Source organism: Myripristis murdjan, chromosome 17, assembly GCF_902150065.1.
Source record: "Myripristis murdjan chromosome 17, fMyrMur1.1, whole genome shotgun sequence".
NCBI classification, from domain to species: Eukaryota; Metazoa; Chordata; class Actinopteri; order Holocentriformes; family Holocentridae; genus Myripristis; species Myripristis murdjan.
This window is the reverse complement of record NC_043996.1, coordinates 8,396,629-8,420,259: the sequence shown is the minus strand read 5'-3', so window position 1 is coordinate 8,420,259 and position 23,631 is coordinate 8,396,629. Positions and strand designations below refer to the sequence as shown.

At 40.2% G+C, this 23,631-nt stretch overlaps 1 protein-coding gene across 1 annotated transcript in view; it reads right to left on the bottom strand.

Moving 5' to 3' along the window:
* Positions 1-787: 787 nt before the first annotated feature.
* The window catches only part of pappa2 (pappalysin 2), a 96,774-nt gene continuing 73,930 nt past the window's right edge, over positions 788-23,631 (bottom strand). Inside the window, exons 23-27 of the mRNA XM_030073611.1 lie at positions 21,699-21,831; positions 19,996-20,117; positions 12,037-12,108; positions 5,363-5,461; positions 788-1,031 (exon numbers count right to left, since the gene is read on the bottom strand). Of these exons, the coding sequence (XP_029929471.1) occupies positions 888-1,031; positions 5,363-5,461; positions 12,037-12,108; positions 19,996-20,117; positions 21,699-21,831 (570 nt within the window). The 3' untranslated portion in view covers positions 788-887. The remainder of the gene's footprint in view (positions 1,032-5,362; positions 5,462-12,036; positions 12,109-19,995; positions 20,118-21,698; positions 21,832-23,631) is intronic.

The following is a 23,631-nucleotide window of genomic DNA, read 5'->3' as shown; positions in this document are numbered from 1 at the left end:
TTGATTCGAATTGACTGAATCGTCATCAGAAAAGTAAAAAAAAAAAAAAAAAAAAAAAAAAAAAAAAAAAAACAAGGAAATAAGCAGGATTAAAACACAATTGAATGATCGGGAGCAGTAGAAAAAATGAACCTTACACAGTCCACATCTGGGCTTCAGTATGAATTGAATATCTATTTTGTGTGTGTTTGTGTGTGTTTTCACTCACTGGATGCTACAGTATACAGCACAGTTAGTAGCCCTTACTATTAAGATTATGCATGTGCTGACCATTTTTCAGGCACAGCCATTCCCTTTGGTTTCTTAATCCCAAGACTAATCAACTCCAGAGAAGTACTTGAATCCATTTACAACAATAAATGGATCCAATTATGATCACTGGATTTATACAGGAGCAAAAAAACTGTTTTTAACTCCCATTAGACAGAGTGTAGATCAGTTTTCTTACATTTAGCCACAAACAAAAACATCGTCTCTGTGCCATTTACGGTTAAAAATATGATTTTCTGCCCTTGTGCAAATCCAGCGACAGAGATAACCAATAACCTTCGTCTACTTCATTAACAGGAAAACAAAACATTGGTCTGTCATATCAAGAGGTGGATATTACTCAACCTGATGGGAACAGGAACACAGGAAAGATTTTTAAACATATGTGACCCAGATTTGATGTTTTGCTGCACTAAGATCACTTATAATGGGAAAGGGTTTATCTTTTGTAGTTCGATGACTGACTCACAATCTGCATTACAAAAGGTTAAAAATCAGATTTTTTTTTAATGTCTTCTTTTTTTTTTTTTTTTTTTTTTTTGGTCAGTTGCAATGTAAATCCAGCTTGTGTAGTCTGTGGTTCAACACTCTTAAACACAAGTTTAAGCCCCTTCAGCTCACTGAATTCCTCCTGCTCCTCTTCCTCCTCCTCCTCCTCCTGCTCCTGCTCCTGAGTGCTTGGCTTTGCTCTTATTCTCCTCGGCATTCGGATCGCGGCAAGTGCACTCATCCTGATTGCAGTCTGCCCCAAACTGGATGACCTGTCAGCGTAGAAAGCACAGCATTCAGGACAGCGCTTTCAATCTGCCACAGTATTTACACAGGAGCACAAGATATGACTTTCAACCCTGTGTGCTGCGATGTCTTTTTTTTTTTGCAATGAATAATCAAACAGAAAAAGACACACTCCATTTGTTTAGGATCACCAATGGATAAAAAAAAGAAAGAAATCTCACAAAATCTAAATATTCCTTTGTAAGTCAATATGACTATGGGTGAGGAAATAGAGAAAAATAAGCTAAACTTGAATAGCACCTCTGAAAAACAAGTTTGCAAATCATTAAGTGAAAATGAAATCATGCAAAATGAGAAAATCAGAACATTAAAGTAAAGCAGTCAAGTAAAAGGGAAATCTGTCAAAACTGTGAGGGTACGAGTAGTCAGCAGAGTCATTGAAAATTGCAAATAGCTGAGGAGGCTTCCCAATAGGGTTGTTTCCTTTCAGCTGTAGCAGAGAGCACTTCTGGAATGGCAAAAACAGAACAATAAAAAATAAATTTGCTCCCACTGACCTAGCAGCAAGTGAGCGCCTTTGCCCTTACTACTCCATTCTGTTTGTGTACTGAAGGGTAAGTACCGCCGAGTAAGTCGAGCGTGGTCTTAGTAGACTTTTTGTATTTCCTCACAGTTTTCAAAGGGAACTCTAACGTCCCCCCGGAGGCCGATAAAGCGCATGATGTCAAATGGTTCAACGTGGCCTTTGAACGGCGAGAAACCTTGAGGGTCTTAAGGGGGAAGGAGGGAAGAACACACCGCCGTGGAGGTGAACGGATGAACACATGTTAAGAATCAACAACAAGAGGCTGCCAGCTCTTGTCTAGGAAGCGAGCCATCACCACAGGTTGCAAAATAAACTCTGGTGCCCCGCGAAGCAGTCTGTTGCAAGAAATGTAAACATTCGCTCCTGGAGAGAAGGAGCGAGAGGAGGACTGAGAGAAAGGAAAGAAGGAAAGAAAGAAGGGAAAGAGGGAGAAAAGAGAATGAGAGGTAGCAGCTTGTCAACCCCTCGCTGCTGATTTCACTTTTGGAGAGAAAGGGGTACGACAGAGGGGGTCATAGTTTCATTGAGGACTCGGCAACAGTTGCAGAAGGCCCAGCTTCACTTAAAATGCCTGCAGTCCCATTAAAGGCGTGCTGGCTTGCCCATTAAATGTTTCCCTAACAGCTCCATCTTGATTCACTGATGCAGGCGCGGAGCAAGCCAAACCATACTCCACCTTTGATGCCTTCTAACAGCCTCTGGATGGATGGAGACGGGTTATTTTTCCTTCACGCAGGAAGCAACAGCCAAGTCTTTCGACTATTTTCTGGTGTTTGGAGCGGTTACCCCCTCGTTGTTAACAGCAAACTGACAGAAGAAAGTTTAGAATAGAGCAACAGTGTAAACCAAACATGAAAACACAGCCCAAAGCCCTATACGGTTTAAAGCGAAAACCATTCAAGAGCCTGATCCACGGAACACAGAGCACCATCTGTGGATTAGTAACGTCAGCTGTGATGCAGTCAGTCCATATTTCAGAGTTTTATTTGCAGGGGCTACAGGCGAAATTGTTTCGTCGTCTTTCTGCTCAGCCTTGTCTAGATTGTTGGACTAAAACACAAACTTGAGTTAACAAATCAAAAGGGATATTGTCTCTTTCCATAGATGGTGTGGTGGTTCAGATCTTTACTCCGGAGCCTTATGCATCCCCATTGGCCTATGACTGAATCCCAAATGAATCCTCTCTCGTGCGTCTCCTCTCCCCTGTCATCACTACAACTTCCCCTGTAAATAAAAGCTATAGCCTAAGAGCTGCCCGCACTCCATAAAAGAGGAGACAGCCAGCCCTGTCCAAGAGATCCAGACACAGAAACAGAACAAAAAATAGGTATGAATATTGATTCAAATATTTGAACTGGTTCAGATGTGGTTGACTCTGCTGCCAAATACTGAAACAGCCTCTGAAGTGGCCATGTTCTTTGCAAGACAAGGAAAATCAAGCTCACCTCACCTGTTTTTAACAAAATCGTTCACCAAGTATTCAAAATTAATTTGCTAATTTTACTACATAAAAGTGGCAAACCAACATTAAATAGCATCCCTGCTCTCCTTAAAAAAAAAAAAAAAAAAAAATCCTCTCTTATTATTCATAATTACTAAAAGTAAAAGCATTGACTCCCTTTTGTCATTTTGTAGACGGCTGACCTTGTCATTGGAGGAGTGCAGTATGACAAGAAGCAAGTTGGCTTTAATTCACATTAAAACAAATACAGTAGCAAAGTCCTACGCCCTGTCAAAGTGCTTTGTTTAAGTGTCTTTTTTTTACATATGTGGTGTAGTTTTTCCAAATGGAACTAGCAAAGAAAATATCTGATCTGGGTCACGTAGTGTTAAAAACTGTAATTTCCTGGCCCTGCGTAAGTCCAGCCTCACAGGAGCAGAGAGTTCCCCCGTAAACACAGCCGCCGCCCAGCACCCCCCCACACCCCCCCACCCTCCACCCTGCGCCCACCTCCCCTCCGACTCCATTACTGCCGTGGTGGCAGTCAGGATGCTGACTCTCACGGCAGTTTAGTTCACTTCCTCAGAACGACCCCTGCTCGTTGAACTGCTGTTTTACAGTGACCGAAAAACCACAAACCGACAGACACCTACCACCCCCCCTACCCCCGCCTCCCAACCTCCTCTCCAGTGCCCCTGCAACCCCACCCGCCCACCACCATAGCTACACCTCCCCCTTGCCCTGTAAAAGAGCAGTTAGCGGTAGTCTGGCAGCTCATTTATTATGACGGCTGCTCCAGACTCGCTGAACTCGCTCTCCATTTAGGAGGGAGCTGCCAGTGAGTCATGGCGTGCTGCGGACATGAGGGAGACAGCGGAGGCCAGGTCAACTGCAGACCATAGGAATTAATAGGAAAGGCCCTGCAAATGGGTGTCATGAACATGTGCCTTTACAGTAGCTAAATAGGGTACAGTATAAGAGGGAGGCGGATGCTTCCCAAGTGCCCTAATTGGAGAGAAGTTTTCATGGAGACAAATGAAAAGAAGCTGTTTATTTTAGAAGCAGTTGAGGGAATGACTTGTTTCTACCAATGGGCCAACCTGGACTTGCTCATTATTATTCATACCATTCCACTTACCCATCCCAAATATACAGTAATTATTTAGAGCAATTAGAGTAATGTGATACTTTTGCATCTTGTACCAAGCACGAACTGGCTATCACCAAGGAGAGCATGTTAGGATGGATAAACACTAACAAGAAATACAATTCAAACTGATTAAAGCTGCACTGGGCTTTTTTTGGGGGGGGAATTGGAATCCATCCCTCTTATAAACATGATTCTCAAAGTGGGGCTGCACCAGAGAACAGCATCCCAACTCTGCTATTGAGATGTCATGGATTTTCCCAAATGAAATTCAAGTCCTCTTTTGTCCCTTTGCTATCCTTTGGGATACAGCATAGGGATGCTGTGTGAAGTTACTGACATCCTGTTATATGATTTCTGGGTTGAAGTGCAAACAGTTTTCAGACACTTCCCTCCCAATGCCATTTAGACCTGCCAACATACAAAGTTACTTTATGCAGCATGAATCAAAATGTTTCCCTCCTTGCAAAAATGTCCTGGAGCAAGATACTGTGAAATCTCTGACAAAACAACAGTGGGATTTCCATCCCGCACTACTAAATTTGTGTTAGACAGCTTAATATGTATCTGGAGAAAATCATTTCAGATAGAGTACATTGTTATCCAAGGATGTTGAGCTGTCCTCGGGCCTTGCTAATGGCAAAATATGTGAAGTGAGAAATCTTAAAGCGGCTGAAGTGGTGAAAACCTGTTTATTTACCATCTGAGTGGAAACGCCGAAGGGCAAGTCCCTTCGGTTGTTTTAAGCAGAGATGAGGGAGACTAAATGGGTGCAGTCGTTAACAGGAGAGAGGAGAAAGTAGCAGGGATGTGTATTTGTTTGCTTAGCAGAAGACTCCTGCGTAGTGGCAGAGGCCGCTTGCCAAAAGACACGGATTTCTACTACTGTAAACAGGAAGAATCTGGCTTTGAATCCAGCTTCTGCTCCTAAGCTCCATCTTGATTGCAAGATGCAAGCCCGGAGCGAGCCAAACATGACTCCACCTTTGCTACCTTTCAAACACAGCGCACAAAACCTAAAATTTGAAAGTATATTCTTTCCAGTTAAACTTAAAAAAGCTACTATTTTAAAATGAAATAGAACAGACCAGTCACAGAAAAGAGGAAGAGGAAAAGTTGCTTTTCCTGTGGTTGTATGGCAGACAGGAGGTGTATCACTGGAAATATCTGTTTGTTTGTGTACCTTTCTGGTGGAAAGTGTGGACGGGCAGCAGTCTCCTCCATCATACTGGCAGTAGGCCCGGTTGTTGATAGTGTCACACCAGCCATCCCCTCCAAACGGCTAGACAGTTACAAACAGGAAACAGCATTCATTGAAATTGCAATTTTTAGTGTAATTTCACAAGAAAGGCTCAATTTCAAACCTTGTGTATAGACCTTTTATTAAAAAGTGGGGCATTTTGGGTAGATGATACGCATATCAGCCCATATCCCTCATATTGCTTAAAGATACTCGGACCACTCCTCAGACCTTTCTGCAATACCTTGGCCAGTGTGGGAAACTCTCTGGAGGAACTCTGAAGTGGCACGCAAATTTGCAGAATTCGAGTTACACAAAATTCTCAAACACACCATGATGAAAGCCTTTTTAATGTTTTCAACTAAATCCTTGAGGGCTCTCCTGATGTGCCAACAATACGAAAATGAGGGGCGAGTGCCAGAGATACTTATGGCTTTCTCCTACGGGCCGATGGAGTCATTTCAAAGACTCAGGGTTGTACCTGAACTCTGCGCAGGGGGAGAGAGAGCAGCTGCTGGGAAGATTTCTGCAACGTCTTCTGCTCACTTCAAAGAGCTCTCTACCTGAAGAATCCCTTTTCCTTCCCCAACTACCCTAAATAAATCTATTTAATCGCTCAGTTTCTGACTAAATACTTTACCAGTAATTGCAGCAGATTCATCAGCCAAATCACTAGATACCGGTATATAAATCTTCCAATTAGACTGTACGTAGTCATTCATGCAAAACAGACTCACTTCACCTGAAGCTTTGTTTGGATTTGAAAGAAATCCACAGCATTAGCAACAGATCAAGGTCAATTCCGGATTTAACTGGCCTTAAATGTTATTTCCATTCAGATAAACGGTCCTCCTCGGTAAAGAGTGTTAAAACCGCATAACAGCCGGCCCCGCACTTCACCCACATGAGGTTAATTGTGAGGTTAGGGCTCATTTCTTGGTTAATTGTTAAGTACATTGCCTCCAGACAGTATATATATATTCAAGAGAAATGCACAGGCCCACAACGGGTATTAAACCAGCAAGAGTTGGCTGCACACCTCACTCCCATAGGGGTAATTGTAAGGTCAGTTGGTACATGCATTACCTCCATACAGTAACTCCATTCAAATCAGTGTCAACAGGAGAGGCAGACTTACAGAGTGTAGATTTCCAGGCACCGTGCATTTCTAATGAAACATGTGCTGTCATCAACAAGTGCCAAATTCTTCTTCACAATATTAGCAAAACCAGATATGAATTCTAGTAAACGTAAATTGTTTTTACTAACTTTCAAAATCTTTTTTTTTTAAACATTTTTTCGTCAATTTCTGCCTGTCCTCCACCGTTCGCGCCCCTCTTGCCTAGAACACTAACTGGAACCATGAACTGGATATTACTGAATCACTGTTACGTTGTAGCAGCTTGGCAGAAGTGAGTAGCAAAAGAGGTATTTATTTGTGAGAAGATGTTTCAGGTGGATGATTGTTTCACTTCTGGTGCTGAAACAGGATGAGAATACTCACCATGCCACAGCTGTTGCCGTTAAATCATTTTGAGTCACAGGAAAAATAGCGCTGCTCTCATTCATACCTCTGTGGAAGTCATATGTTTTTAGGTTCTAGTCCTAGTACGTTTGACTCATCGTGTGACAATATTCACAGAAGGGACAGTGACTTAAAACTAAAAATCTTCATCAACCAATTTAATTGGAATCAGTCTTGTCAGTTACTCTTTGGATCTCTTAACTAATGTTGGCACACTGGCTCAACAATACACATTAATTATTCACAAGTAAGCTTTATCAGCACTGTCTTCTCCTCTGCCAATAAATATTTAAAAAGACAAGTTTTAAATTAACTGCACAATAGACCTTTGAAAGGAAGGGCAATTCTAAACAAAATAGGTTAATGTATGTTACAGAGGTCACAGAATGTTACAGAATTTGGTTGGGAGAAGCTGTTAAGATGATGAAACATGTTAAAGTACAAAGATGCATACACAAAAATTACATACACTGGATGATATTTTTATTATTTTTGTTACTCTATCAGAGCTCAGAAATGTTCACTTGGAGCAACTCTATAAGATCTATCACATAGTGACATATTGCAAAGCTTTTCCAAAGCAGAGGAACATGAGGATCCTGGATAAGATGCATTCTCAGATAATCCTAGTAGAAGTTACTCACCTGATGTGAACTCATCTGAGCAAAGCAGACCCTGTACTGTTTCTTGTCTGTCTTTGTCTTAATTTGCAAATGATTGAGGCTTTCAATAAAACTCCTTGTTTCTCTGATATTTTTTTCTTGATTTCTGGAAATCTACAAAAAGATCTCTCTGCTGCTTTTGCCTGCTTTTATTGGACAACAACAACAGCTGAGCATGGTGTTTGACAGCGGCACATCAAACTAGGCAGCTGGACTGGAATGATGTGATGGCCTCCCAACATGGCTGGACTCAACCTGTTTTGCAAACAGTAGGTTCATCTAACTTCAATTCCCTGCAGCTCTGATTTGGGCTCGCTAGTTGGCTATAAATCCAAACAGGCCAGAACTAAGCACGAAACACGCCGTCAAGGTCTGTGGTTTTTGCTCCATTCGGGTTACTTTAATTGGGTTACTCAATGTAAATTTATGTAAGGATCACAACTCACCCATCTGCCCAACAGCAAGGGCTCCTCTCAGCTAATTCTACGCTCCTGGTTCCTCTTATTCTGAAACTGAGACGCGGGTTTGGTTTGTGTTTAAAATAAAGTCTGGCTGCAGTGTGGGCTTCAGAGTAGATTTCAAGAAACATAGGGCAGCATACAGTATGTTAGTAATAGTGTATTTATAGTATATTTATAGTATATTTCATTCTTTTTCTTTATCTATCAACTGCTCACCTGTAACTACAAGCCCAATAGGTTTAGCTAATGCTTTGTAAATGTGTATTATACAGGTAGACTGGTAAGATTACTACTTTGCCATGAATTTAACTTAAAATGTAGGATTGGATCTCTGCAACAGAGTCTAAAATCAGTCTGTCTGTGTATAGAGCAAGAGCTCCCCAGCCCACTAGTTAGATACAAGGCCCCCACAACCAATGAATCACAGTTTTTTTTTTTTGTAAAGCTGAATTAACCCCTTGAAATGTGAGAAAATTTAAATTCAATTACCCCTCAGAAAAATGATTAAAAATAAAAACAAATACAAGAAAATTGCCAAAACCACCCTCCAAAGTCACCTCCACCCCACCCCCCCAAAAAAAACATTACATGTAAAAAGAAATAAAGTGACTGTTGGTCAGAGGGTAAAATCAAAAAGCCCTAATGCCCACAGGCTTCTGGGATTAAACATAATGTTGTGATCCTTTTGTACACACTGAAATGAAGACACATTAAAAATAGTTCAAAAGATGATGCAATAAAGTCTTGTGGCCTTGAGTGAGATAGGTTGTTAATCTTTTGGTGTTTTTCAGGGATGTGGATCTATATTGATCTATTCATGGTAAAACGCAAATGACTTTTTCCCTAGGGGCCCCAAAATGTCTAGGCATGGCCCTGCGTAGAGCCATCCTCAGTCTGAAACACTACTCTTTGTGTTTCAGGCTGGTAAGTTACCACACAATCCTCAACCAAGTGGTTGAGGTGATTAGTACAGGCCTCCAGCACACCAAACCACGATTTAAACAAACAGATTCCTTGGTCTTCGCCAAAATTCCTCAGCTTAAATGATACATACACTGAATGGATGCTTTGAGACTGGCTTGTTGTGACACACCCTTATCACCTTATTCATCCTGATTTGTTCAGCAACACATTTTACTTCCTAGAAGCGTGCGAAGAAAGTATGACAAAGATTTTGAAAGTGTGCAAAGGAAGCGACAAAACTGTAATTCTGTCAGTGAGGAATCTCCTTTCTATTAAAAGCAGACAAAGACAGAGAAAACAGTCTAGGCCCAGGGATTGCAAAGGGGCTACTGCACTGATAATATGCCTCAGCTGACCTTTACGCTAATCGTCTACCTGCTTTTAAGAAAGAAAGGACAGATAGAGAGACAGCGGGAAAGGGAGCACGGGAGAGAGTGCAATGGCATCTGGATGAGATCTGGCGCAGAGCATTTGCAGCACATGTGGTCTGGTATAATTTACAGTGTTGTCATGGAGGAGCGGGTTATAAGCAACTGTTTTGCCTAGCAACATTCACGGGAAGGTGGAAGGGGAAAATGTAGTGCTGGCAGGTAGGGGGAATATTTTAATACCGTGAGACATCAACAGTTTATGTGTTCCATCGGTAGTTCCAGCCTTTGCAGAAACCAACGGATGAATGCCAAATAAAAACTATCTGGGTTTATGATTTCGGATGATATACTGTGCCTGCTAAAATATTATTGAGCCGAGAGGGACGCTAAACTGACGATTAAACCGACTTCAATTTATAGTGCAAAATGCAGGGCACACAAAGATTACAGAGGATTAACATATTATCAAAAAAAAAAGTAAAATCAAAGGAAATGATAAATCAATCTCTCTCTTCACCACTCATCTCAAGGTTGCATTTCAACATGATACCCTCCGGGTCCTTGCTGTTATGTTAAAGGTGGATTTGATCATGTAGGAAAATACACTTTTCTAAGCACCCCATATCCGCTCTGGTAGATAGCGAGAGAGAAAACAGAGACGCGAAGATCAAACAGGAGGGCTGTACTGGCAGAGATATCTAGCTTCGTCATCTTTCATCATTGAGATGCATTAGCGGACCGGGACAAGAGTGCACTGGAAAGACTAAAGTTTTAACATTAAGGAGTGCATCAGCGGCTTAGTGGATTAAGGTGGTTGTCTGGGAAGCTTCCTATGTGTTTCTACTTTCTATTTGCCTGTACTCTCGCTGAGTGGGCACAGCTGCTGAGCAAAGTGCTGAAATGTAACAGAAACTGCTTTTTGTCCATCACTTTTATGTCAAATCTTTTCTATAGCCAGCAACAAAAGTTTCATCACTGAATATGCAGGATGTGTTTAACGCTGAACTGCAGCCCCTTTAACACAAGCCATGTCTCAATTGTATCAAGGCTTTAAAATCTTTAACCTGTGTCCTCCCTGTTGTCGACATCGTTCCTTTCATGACCGGTGGATTTACAAGGTGAAATCAATGAGGGATCATAAGCTTCCACTTGAATTCACTTGGCCAGTGTATCTCATGCAAAGACCAGGTGTTTCTGATATTTTGGTACACTCAATGTATTTTCTGTTATCAAAGCAGATGTCATCCCTGAACCCCAGACAAAGCACGGCACTAACAGTGTGGCTTTTGGGGATTCAATGCACAAAAAAAATATATGACAGTAAAACACCGCTATTAAGAGTATTTGCTTGTTAAAAACGCCAGATTGGGATCAAACTTATTTACATTGTCAGAACATTCATTGGAAATTTATACTTCATAATTGAGCAGGAATACTGACCGGACACATGGGGCACCAGTGAACACCAGTATCCTCCAGTCACCAGAGACCCTGATCATTCATTTTTTGATTATGTGTGAATCTTAAATAACTCATTAAAAAGCATACACACATGGATTAATCGTTGTGATGTTACTCGGTTCCTGGACATGATTTGTTTCATTGTCTCCTCAATCTATTTGAAACTTGGGTCCCCCTTTTAGCTTGTGAGCCATTTACATATTTTCAAACCTGGAGAAGAAACTAATGCACTGGGAGAACACTGATGAATCTGAAAGTTTGAAAATGTGCTGGAAAAACACTGTAAAAAGAGTGTCGCAGTTGTGAAGAGCATTTTTTTTTTATTAGGTTGAAGTGTTCAAAGCTTTTTTCAGTTTTGAAATATGACATCATATTTATCCCATACATGTCAGCCAGTCATCTGGAGATTAATTTATTTTCTTTTATCAGATAATCCATTACGCTTGGCAGGCTTAACAATGTTTGGCAATGCCAGGATCCCAGGAAAGAAGGCTCTTTGGACAGCTTTGAAAAGGATTCTTGTAAGGTTTGGGATTTGAGAATAACAATTTCTACCTGTGTTTTATCATCATGAAATGTGAAGCACATTTCACATCAGCTCTGGTATCTTAGTAGTGATGACAACAGGGGTACAGCATGTTTGGCTTCATATTTGATACTGTTGGAGAAGTCGGGATAAGGCTTTAAATTTGATGTGGTTATGCCCAGAAATGCTGTAATGGTTTTAGGAATTAACTGTTTTCCTTCCTTGCTATCTTTCTACCTCAACAAAGATAATAAAATTATCTATTGTGTAATATCAGGGGAAAAAAAGCCAAACTATATCTCCCGCTGACCACTTTCATGAGGCTCTTAAAAAACTCACAAACACACACTAAAACACAAGTTTAGTCATTAAGTTATATCACAAAGACCTGGGGCCAACAGCATGCAGACACTAACTTACAATTAAATAAACTTTTGGTCAAACTTGTGAGAGAGATCTATGTTTACCTGCATTTTGAAAAATATGTTCAATAACTGGTCTTTGCTTGGAAGTTTGTTTTATCTGCCTGCTGTACTGCAATAAAAATCCACATGTAACCAATATTTAGGGTGCTTAAACTGAACAGTAAAAATTGTGTAAATTTGTAAATAATTTGACAAAGGCCTGGTTAGACATTTTGACTTTTACCTCACATGACTGGATGCAGTGGATGTGTTGCGGGTCGGGGTGCCACCTCATCATCCCTGTGCACACTATGCTCTGGAAAACAGCAAGAAGACAACAGTTCAGTATTGTGGTGACATGTAAATGTATAACCACTGTATTTGCAATGCAAAATAATGTTACACTCAGCATCAAAATGTATCTTTCACATTTTGTTTTGTGTTGGGTTTTTTTTTCTATGGGCTTGAGGTTTTCATTGAAGCTCAGGAACCTTTAGATTTAAGGTGAATGTCCTTTTGGTAGCGGTTCATGGGGATTATCTCAGCCTCTTTAATTTAAGTAAATTTAAGTAAGTTAAGTTTGTTTATGTTGGACCTTTTACTACTAAGGGTCCCAAAGTGCTACACAAAATGACAAGTAAAACAAAGAAAAATATAATAAGAAGGAGGCTACAAATTGCTTCATAAAATAATCTCAGGTAAAATGAATAAAATAAGATAAAATTTGTGTGTTTGTTGATTTTGTTTATTGGTTGACACCTAGACTTCCTAAAGTCTCAAATGAAGAAAACATAATAAGAGCAAAAAATAAATAAATAAATAAAAATAAGAAGAGCATAGCAACACCCAGACTACATGAATATCCTCTTTTTCATCATTATTATAAAACATGCTTATCTACATATGCCTTTTTTTTTTTTATTGCATATACTGTGTTGTGGTTACTGTAAAAGCCTTAGGCTGGAGAAAATTTTTTTTACAATATTTGGTGGATGTAAAAGTCCATTTTTGGGTGGAGTTGTGGTTTTGGTGGTCCGTTTGGCCCCAAAACATACAAGATGACTGGCGGATAGCTGATTGACTAACAAAGATGGACAGAGAAAGCAGATCCTCCCCTGTGATTTCTTTTCCTGCCTGACCCGGCGAGGGAGACCTGATTCTGAAATATTTGAGATAACCCAATGCCTCGAAATCACAAGGCAGCGCCAGAGATATGGCGTAAGTTATCAGACCTCCATCCAACTATTTGACCTCGGCAAGGGTGATTTAACTGGCTGGCTGACTGACCACCCAAAAGGAAAGACGAAAGTAGAGCAGTGTTTGCAACAGCGTTAACGTAGAAGCGATTCCTAAGGTATGATGTTGGGAAACATGACCCACCTCTAAAGAAAAACAACAGCGCTCTTTCACCCAGACCCAAGACTTGACATTCCTACAAGTTTCAGTCACAGCGACTTGTATACAGTTTGTGTGTGTGTGTGTGTGTATGTGTGTGCGCACTGTGAGTAGGCTTCTTGAAAGGCTTGACGTCAACAAGAACCTTTCGTCTTGATATCTGACTGTGATTTCCAGTAATGCAAAAACATTTAAGCGATAACAAGCACCAACTCACATACACACACATTGATTTTGATGTGCTAGAATGTGTGTTTAGCAGGTGGTGCAATGATAAACTTTTTTTTTACCCAGAAGGTAAAATGTTTTGATCAAAAATTGACTAAATTTGACTAAATTTTATGTAAAACACAAGGACACATCAAACACAAGGACCAAAGTCTCTGTCATTTTACACACTTCTTTACACTTTATACTTTGATTTTCCCTTAAAAAAATCATACCAGTGATTCTGCATGTTTAGCATATCTACACAATATATATACCTCACATTTCTGGTAAACCTTTCCCAAAGCAAGAAGTCGTATTTTAGAACTCCATTATCAGTTTTCCTAACTTTTATCCAGCCATTGTTTCCATTCATTCCACTATGATATGAAAATGAACTTTCAGAGACTTCAGACTTTCTTCAGATCAGTATTTCATTACCGAAATAAAGTTTCCCTAAAGGCAGCGGCACTGTTGTGTTTTGATGACTTGAAATTGGGCAGGTAGAAATAAATGTTAATTCCACACTGAAAAAAAGTCCCAGGAATACGTTTGCTTTACATAGTCATTTAGCAGTTTTGTGGTTTATGTTAATGACTTTGTTAGCCACAAAAGCAGAACAATATAAGGTGGGTGCTTGAACCAAAAAATCTAATTTGAACTTCAGAATCACTGGTATGGTCCCTTAATTTTCCCCTTAATTACCTTTGAATTTAGATTTTATTAGTCCACAAGAGAGGCATGCTGCTATCGTGTTTCAAGGGCACAGAGGTGCTCTGGTGCTCTTTGGAAAATGAGTCATTGTTTCAGTTTGTTCAGATGAGGCACCCTTTGACACCTGTCTGAGACATGGGGGTATAGAGGAGGAACTGAAATGATGTGATGTAGTATGAAGTGCGAAAAAACTTCTGTAAGGAGGAGGTCGAGGTGGATGGTGGGCTTACAAGACAGGCCTTTCATGCATGTGATGGGAGTTCAATTTCTGTATGAAGCAAGACCATTTTGGTATCTAAACCTTATCTATTCCTAACCTTAACAAAGCCCCATGCATCTCACAGAGACACCAAATAGTGCCTTGTACGTTGAGAGAGGCGGAGGGGCACGACAAAGTGTCTGCCTCCGATGGCATGGGAATGAGAACAGGTTGGTGAGCCACAATGCAATGGGGTTTTTAATCTTGCCATGCATCAGCCACAGGTTTTTTACAAATGAGTGTGCCTTGGAATTTTTTCTTTTTGGACTTCTTAGAGAGTCACATACATATTTTGTATCTGATAGTTGTAATGCTTCATTGAGGCCACATCACAGGTCCATTCAGTTAAACATAAAACCCAAGATGCCATTGTTTTATGGCTGCATCACACATACTTAATATCTAGATGTCTTGTGCATCAATTTATACACATTTCCCTGTAATTCAGCCGGGCACATTGTGTCTTTGGAAACGTTGGGACCTCCACTAGAATTTAGATTAAAGCTCTGTGGGTTTGAACAAAGCATGTATACTGACAAATGTCCTGGTGGGACTGCCAGAGCTTAAGAGGTTAAGTGGACCTACACTGTAAAAAATGTCCATTTAGGGCTCTATTTTGGTGAATTAGTGGTGCATGGCAGAAAGCACAATCAAAGGCATATGATGTAGAGTACAGGCCATGGTGATTTTTGGCAATTATATGACCAGTGGCATGTGGTGCATCCATGATATAGTTGGGAAAGGGATACATTTAGAATGAATACATTATCAGAACATATGGTATGGGTTCAATGATGAGCCATCAAATCACCTCTTTTCCCTTCCCTTAAAAGCAATGCACTGTACACCACAGCGCCCCAACAATTTTCTGATAGAAGAGAACAGTCTAGAGGAGATCTCCCAAGATGAAGATGACATCCTTGCACAGGAGAAGCAGAGTGCCACATGCAAATATATGCCTTTTAAGCAGCAAAAAGATGGATCATGTTAAATTGGTCTGGGAGAAGGTAACACATTTGGTTAATGAGTTTTTGTGGACCTAGAGGAACCGTTTTAGGAAATGGTTGTCGGTAAACCGCAGGGGCAGTTTGGCTTTGGGCGGTAAGTCATCGACCAGTCCCTGACATCTAGAGAGGATGCAGCTGCCTCCATGATCCCCACTCCATGCATCATGGTGCACACTGACAGTCCTATGTACAGTGACAATCATTCACACCACAGCCACATATGTATGTACTTAGAATGAGTTAGTATCTTATTTTGTCCTTCTTGCAGGATTGTTATTAAATTGGCACAGAATTATCAGTTTGGCCAACAGCACTATCCACACAAAGGGTGTGTAAACTTCAAATTTGTTCATGTATGCATTGCTGACTCAAGCTACGTAAATACCACAGAATACGACTCTGCCTTGTGCAATGCACTTTTGACCCGGTTTAAGCAGGTGGGTCATGCAGATATCTTTATCTCAGCTATGTTATCCTTACACACCCCCTACTGTGCCTCCCACATCACTCCACTCCTCCCACTTCAACACACTCAAATTCATGACAAGTCATCAAAATGGATTCAGGTAAGACAAAAACCATGTGTGTGCCTCAGAAAAATACCACATCACCCGCTACTATTGCAAAATATAGTCTCATACTCAGTATTAAAGCAACATGCCAGTAATTTTGAATTTTGGCCCATTTACTACGGTTTACATTTTACATTACAACAAACCATTTTACAAATTGTGCGGCAATACTAAAGTTTTCACAACATATAATCAAAAACCTTTCATTTTTAAATTAGAAATTTGGTTGTAACACCCACCTTATAATGTTCTGCTCCTGCAACTAACAAAGTTGTAACCATTCATAAACCACAGAGCTGATAATTAGTTGTGTAATATAAACGTTTTCCTGGGGACTATTTTCTGGTGGAGGGACCGTTTCACTGTGCCCAGTTTCAAGTCATCAAAACACAACAGTGCTGCTGCTTTTAGAAAAACTAATGTGGACGACTTTATTATGGTGATGGAATACTGGTGTAAAGAAGGTGTGAAGTCTCTGAACGTTCATTTTCATATCAGTGTTCTAAAATAACACTGATATGGAAAGACAGAGGAGGCGTCTGTGATGATAAAGCCAATTTCATTGCAGGAAATATCTGACCCACCATCCACTTGGTCAGAAGTCATTATCTCAGTTTTACATAAGGAGGGCAAAAACCCAACTTCATGTGAGGGATATAGGCCCATTAGCTTACTCTGTAATGACTTGGAACTATTAACCAGCATAATGGCATAGAGAATGCAGAGGTGTACATCCAAACTAATGAACCCATACCAAACCGGCTTTATTCCATCGAGACAAGCTAATAACATTAAATCTGATATCATGCAATAAAAATAACCCTCAGCCTACTATGTTACTCAGTTTAGATGCTCAAAAGGCATTTGATAAGGTGAAATGGAACTTCTTGTATCATACATTAGCGGCCCTTGGGTTTCATTCTACCTTTATAGGTTGGGTAAAAATAGTATATAAGAATCCCAGATCATGGATCAGAGTAAATGGATATTGCTCAGACTTCTTCTGCCTCAAAAGGGGTGTCAGGCAAGGGGATTGCTTGAGTCCGCTTTTATTCACTGTAAGTATTGAACCCTTGGCTGAGTCAATAAGACAAAATAAGAACATAAAAGGAATTAAGGATGAAGGGGGTGTAGAGCACAAGTTATCGTTATTTGCAGATGATTTATTGGCTTATATAGGTAATCCATCCTCCTCTGTACCAGCTCTGTTGAGTAATCTGAAGGAATATGGGGAAGTATCAGGATATCTTACCAATGAATCCAAATCAATTGCTATGATGGTTTCGGGTACATGTCCAGCAGAACTAGAAGGAAAGGGGCAGTTTAAATGAACCAACAACGGGCATTGTTATTACGCCCAACACATCACAGCTGTTTGCAGCAAACTATGGGAAATTGATGACTGAGATACAGAAAGATCTGGATAGATGGGAAATCTTGCCTTTAAGCTTGATGGGGAGAACTGAGACAGTGAGAATGAATGTACTACCATGGCTGATTTTTGTTTCACTCCCTACCTATCATGATTTCTAGTTCTACTTTCAAATCCTTAGACAAATCATCTCCAAATTTATTTGGCAGAAGAAAAAAAGCAAGAATTAAGCTGAAGACACTTCTTTGCACATAGGAGAAAGGGGGGTTGAATGTACCTAATTTTAAAAAAATATTATTGGGCCGCACAGCTTAGAGCTGTAGCTATGCGGATAACCAGAGAGACCGATACGATATGGGTGGGAATGGAGCAGAGCTCTTGTCACAAGGTACCTTTGGAGTCACTACCATTTCTGACTGATATGACACTAAAGAAACTTAACGAAACAAATAGAACAAACGTAACGAATGGATCAGGGGGACATTGAAGATTTGGTCAGTAGTAAGAAAGAAACTTGAACTGTCATATTCTATTTGTAGGGTCACTAAGATTGCTATAAACCCAGACTTTACACCATCTATTATGGTACTCGGGCTATAAAAAAATGGGCGAGCAAGGGGCTGATTTATAGTGGACAACTGTTTAAAGGCCAAATCATGAAGTCATTTGAGCAACTAACCCAGGAGTTTGATCTCCCAGCTCATGACTTTTACAAATTCTTACAGCTTAGGCATTATCTTCAGAAACATGAGGAATGGAAGAATATTTGTAAACACCATCTAGACTAGAAAAGCTATTGATGGCCTTTACAAAGGAAAAGACGAAAAAAGTGGTTATTTCTAAACATTAGAACATGAATCTGATGGAGATAATATGGGGATCAAACAAAAATGGGAATTGGAAGCAAACATTATAATAACTGATGACCAATGGGAGGAAACATTCAGAGTTGGGCACATGTTAACCATCAGCCCATTATGGAGGGAGTTTGATTGGAAGGTGAAGATGCGGTTCTTTGACACCCCTATTATAACATCAAAACACAGCAACACTTCAAATTTATGTTGGAGAGGCTGTGGCTTGGTTGGGGACTTTACACATATATTCCAGGATTGCCCAAAGATCACTTAATTCTGGAAGAAGGTTCAAAACGAGATTAGACAGATTCTGCATATTGACTTTACCTTGGAACCAGCAATAGTTATACTAGGTATACTCCTGGATGGTATAGAAGACTGAGACCTGGCATCACCATTGAGAATTTGGCTTTTAGTGGGTAAAAAGATGATAACAGTCAACTGCCTTAAACCGCAGCCCCCAAACATAAATCATTGGAGAGAGAGGTTGAAAAATGTTTATAGGATGGAAAAGATTACTGCAAGACTACAGCTGAGGATGGACAAGTTTAATGATAAATGGTCACCAGTTACTGAAGCATTATCAAACATGCAATTGCCTCCTGTTTTTCTTTTCTTTTTTTTCTTTTTTTTTTTTGTTGTTGTTGTTGTACACGATTGCACCTTTTTTTATTGTATATGTAAACATTGATGAGCTACCAAAATTAAGCCTCTCTGATGCCTGTTGAAGACTACATATTGCAGTGTCACTTCCATATAATATAGATGTGGAACATGCAAAAACACTAGCACTATCTGAAATCACTGGATCTCAGATAATGCTCAAGTTCATAAGGAGTTAACAATTCATAGAAAGAACTGGGCGTTAAATGTATTCATGTGTGGTTTGCAATCAGCAAAAAAAAAAAAAAAAAAAAAATTCATATTAACAGTTAACAGTGGGGAGATTTGATTTTTTTTTTTTGTTAGTACCAGTTTAAAAAGTGTAAGCAGGGAAATCCAATATGCATGGTTGATATTCAGCTTGCCCAAAAAACAGTTGTCCTTGTCTTACTATGGTAATATGAATGAACTGAGCACTGAACCTATCGGGAAAAGCGAAGCGGTGTGGAGCACTAAGTCCATGTTGTTGGTCAGACCACCAGATGTTTGGGCCCATTATTCATTCTGACGAATGTTTGTCAATGGATCAGCTTTCACAATCGCCTGGATCAGCCACATGGCAGCAAGCAAGCAAAACAACCGTTTTGAAAAGACCTGCCAGGAGTTTCCAAATGGCAGCAAACCCGCAGATAATCCAATCCCTTGCAGCGTTACAGTCGTTTAAATCAATCAAGCTATCTCGTGTTTCATGGCATCGGGCTTCAACGTGCCATGCAAAGCCGCTTAGAAATAGATTTAAGCAATTCTGTATTATGCTGATCTGTGCTCCACTCTGCTTGAACTCTTAACTGCACCAAATGATAGGCATATAATTTGCCATCGTGTAATTACCCCAAGTCAGTGAAACAGACGTCCAATACAGATACAGATAATGGTATTTTTTGACTGAAGCTGCCAATAGCTGATACTGTTATTCAATATCTTTAAATTTCACCCTTTTCAAAAATTACAAGGATTCAGATTTTCCTCCAAAACTACATTCTTGGAAAAGCCTCTGAAACAGCATTTAGACCATAGGACACTACATCTGCAAAAACAAGCCCTTTTGTTTTTTGCTGTTCTTTCCTTCTCTTCCTCTCTTCCTCTCTTCCTTTCTTTCTTTCTTTCTTTCTTTCTTTCTTTCTTTCTTTCTTTCCCTGCATCTGCTGTCATCTCACCTGGACTTTGGTGGGCAGCATCCAGTGCTCAACAGAGTCAGCTGTGGTGCCATTGGGCAGAGCCACCGGGTCACGCAGATCCATGTCCAGAGCTACAATGCATGTTGGGTAGCAAACAGCACCTGCAAGGAAAGAGGTGGAAAAATTTGAAAAAAAGGAAAATAATAATAACACACTTACCTCCTAGGCTTCATTTGCATTTGTTGAATTTATTCATGAGCAAACAGAGAGGAAAAAACAGACCACAAAACTTCAGACCACTCCGTCATCTGTGGTTCGCAATCTTGGCAAAGATTTCTAGCACCTGCTTCTTTGCTTCTACTGTGTGAGATTGTGTGTGTGTGTGTGTGTGTGTGTGTGTGTGAGAGAGAGAGAGAGAGAGAGAGAGAAAGAGAGTGTGTGCCTGTAAGTTTAAGGTCCCAAGAGTTTCCCAGCTTTTCATACTAAATATTTTTGCCTTAATATCTCAATAGCGCTTCAAGAAAAAATACAAGACATACCAGACCTCACTGCATGACACAACTACTCAACCACAGTGCTGAGTATCTTCTATAGTTTTAAAGGGAAAACACTAACATTAATTCTTTTTATCTGCTTTTTGCCATTGTGTGATGCAAACATTCTCAGTGCCTGATGAACTGTGGAGCATGTGTCAGCATGATGTTAGACTGTTCTCTAAACAATGTGCAGAGAGACAAATGAATGGTACCTGGGCCCCTTTAACCCTCTAAGGCCTTGTTCAGACTGCAGGCAAAACAAATTTGATCTTCAAATCAGATCTTTAAGACAGACTGTCTGCAATGTTATTTGCATGTGATCAGATCAGGTTTGTGTGTATAGATGTCACCAACCTATCTGCATGGGTTGCTGTGGTAACAACGTGGGCATCAGTAATTACATACACTGATGACTTGGCAGGAGAAATGTACAGAAGCCTCCCCCTAAAGTGTCAGCAGACAATTTATTTCAGTGTGTGCTGTTCTCTGTGTTGTGCTCCACACTGCTCTGCTAGCAGCAGCATGGATTCTGCTCAGCTGCTCTGACGCACTTCTGTCACTCTGGATTTGACAATGTTGTGTGTTGTGTTTTGACTGACACAAAAGACTAAAGAGTTTGAAAACCGATTTGAGTGTCCAGACTGAGATCCATCTTTAGAAATCTGATTAGAGTCACATTTCAAAAACCACCCACAAATGTGGTTTGGATCCAATTTGAAAACATCCCATTTCATGTTGTTTCTGTCCAACATCCAATTTGAAAAAAATCCCATTTCATGTTGTTTTTCTCCAACACAACTGTCCAGACTTTCCCAAAATCAATCTTGATACAATTGAGATGATGTCAAAATATGGATTTGGGCTGGCAGTCTGAACAAGGCCTTATGTCCCGTAGTGTTTGTCAATAGGTCGAGAAGACTGGGAGCTATGATGCTGCTACAGCTGAACACACCCTAAATGACTTTTGGGCTGATTATGGCCACAATCTGGCTGTAAATCATGGCTGAATTGTCCCACAGATGATTACCATCATTTCTAACGTGTTTGATTTTTAAATCTAAGCTTGAATCTGAATTAGTCCTGTCATCTTCCTCTAGCCATGAGCTGGCCAGAGACTCAAAACTAAATTGGAGATGGGGAACAGCCAGAAGAGGAATTTGCATGACAGCAAAGGGGGTACCAATGCATGATGAGGGTTACACTTACCAACAGCCATGTCCTGGTCACAGTTGTACTCCACTGAGTTGAGGTGAGGAGGGGCAGAGCAGGATCCCTTGAGCCTGGGGCACATGGTGAACTTGTCCGTCCACGCACCATCCTTAGTGCAGCGGATTGTTTTCTGTTTGAGAGCAAGCACAAATATTGTATGACATTCATTCATTCATTCTTTCATGCATGCCGCTATGCCAATGATGTCATTATGGAAGTCCTGCTTTTTTCTGTACATGCTGTCTCAGTTGCATGGAAGAATTCAGGCAATGAGTCACTCATGTCAAATGGGTTCCCAGTTTGTTATACAGTAATATCAAATAAAACAGATAAGGTTGTCTGTGAGAGTCCCTTGTTTAATTCTCTTTTTTTTTTTTTTTTTTTAATTTGTTATATTGTTTGTTTGTTGTTTTGTTTTGCTTGCTTGTTTACTTCTGTGTCCTAGTTAATTGCCAGTAATCTAGGCTTTATAGCCAGCTTTTCTTTATTCACCTGACGAAGGCCATATTGGCCAAAATGTGTCAGGCTAGTTTCAATATGTTTGTGTTTTCCATATGGAGCAAAGGCTTTTTAAATACATTTTGGAGTGCCTTGGAATTCCTCCTTTTTTAGGCTATTGATTTATTTTGTTGGGCTATCTATAAACATTAAAATATTCCTGGACATGTTACTAACAGTAAAAAAAAAAGAAGTTGTAAAATAGTTTTAGCTAATTTAAACACATTTATTTAAATGGAGCCTCAGTAAAATTCTGTTAGCTAGAAATTTAAAGCATCACTTAAAAATCAAATGACATGACAATGTTGTTCACACAAGGGAAAGATAATGCATGCACCTAGTCTACTGAGAAGGAAGGCACACAATGGTGGAAAGGCATTCAGTGCCAGGCACTGCAGAGGTCCCTCTATGCTCCATCTACCCTGCATAAGTAATGGATTTTCTGGAGCAGAAGCAGGGCTCCAGACTAACTTTTTCACAGGTAGCACTGGTGCCACCTAGCTTTTCATTTAGTAGCACCAAAAGAAATTAGGTAGCACCATATTTTTCTATGTATAGCGTGTTATTAATGCACGACCTTATCATGTTAATGAAATTTAAAGATTAAAAATGACCCTAACTCGGTATCTGCCGATACCGAGTCCCGATCCAATACTTCTATAAAACCAGGAAATTATATGTTATTAATGATTGAACAAAAATGACAAGAGGATGCATCAGTAATTATTTCACCTGAGGGTTGACAGAGTACTTTTTACTGTAACAATATGTTAAATTATTATTTGTTTTAACAATGTAAATTGCTTATCAAACAGACCTAACAATTCAGCTACCAATGAATGAGCAGTAGTATGCACGTGATAACATAGATTGAAAAATAAGACGAAGTGATACCTCTTCTCTGAATAGACAAGCTAAGCCAGTGTGCTGCTGTTAGCCAGTGAAAATAGAGGAGTGGCACCTCTTCACTTTATTACTCAATCTATGTCAGTGCGCTGCTGTAGCCTGGAAGGTTTCTTTGCCTTTTCGACTCGGTTTCCGAGTCCAAAATTCGCTTGTTGCTTCCCTATTTTCAGACCCTCCAGCATCAACAGCCTTCTGACACATTCTTTTTCTTAAAATAATCAACGATAGACGCTTCATCTTCTTTGTTTAGTTTTTTTTTTTAGCGGGATCGTCGGTGATCATTCAGTGAGCGCGCTGCGTGTACACGCGCGTGTACGTCTGTGCACGTCACGCATTAAGACAGACAGGCAGGCAGAGACGGGGAGCGAGAGAGAGGAGAGATAGGAGTCGCAGGAATGAGCCAGAAAGTAGCCTAATTTTTTTTTTATTATCAACCACAACCATAGCCACGGGAGTGATGAGAGAAAAAAAATATTTTTTTTCACTCGTCCTCCTGCAAGTAGCACCGGCGCGACCTAATTAAATT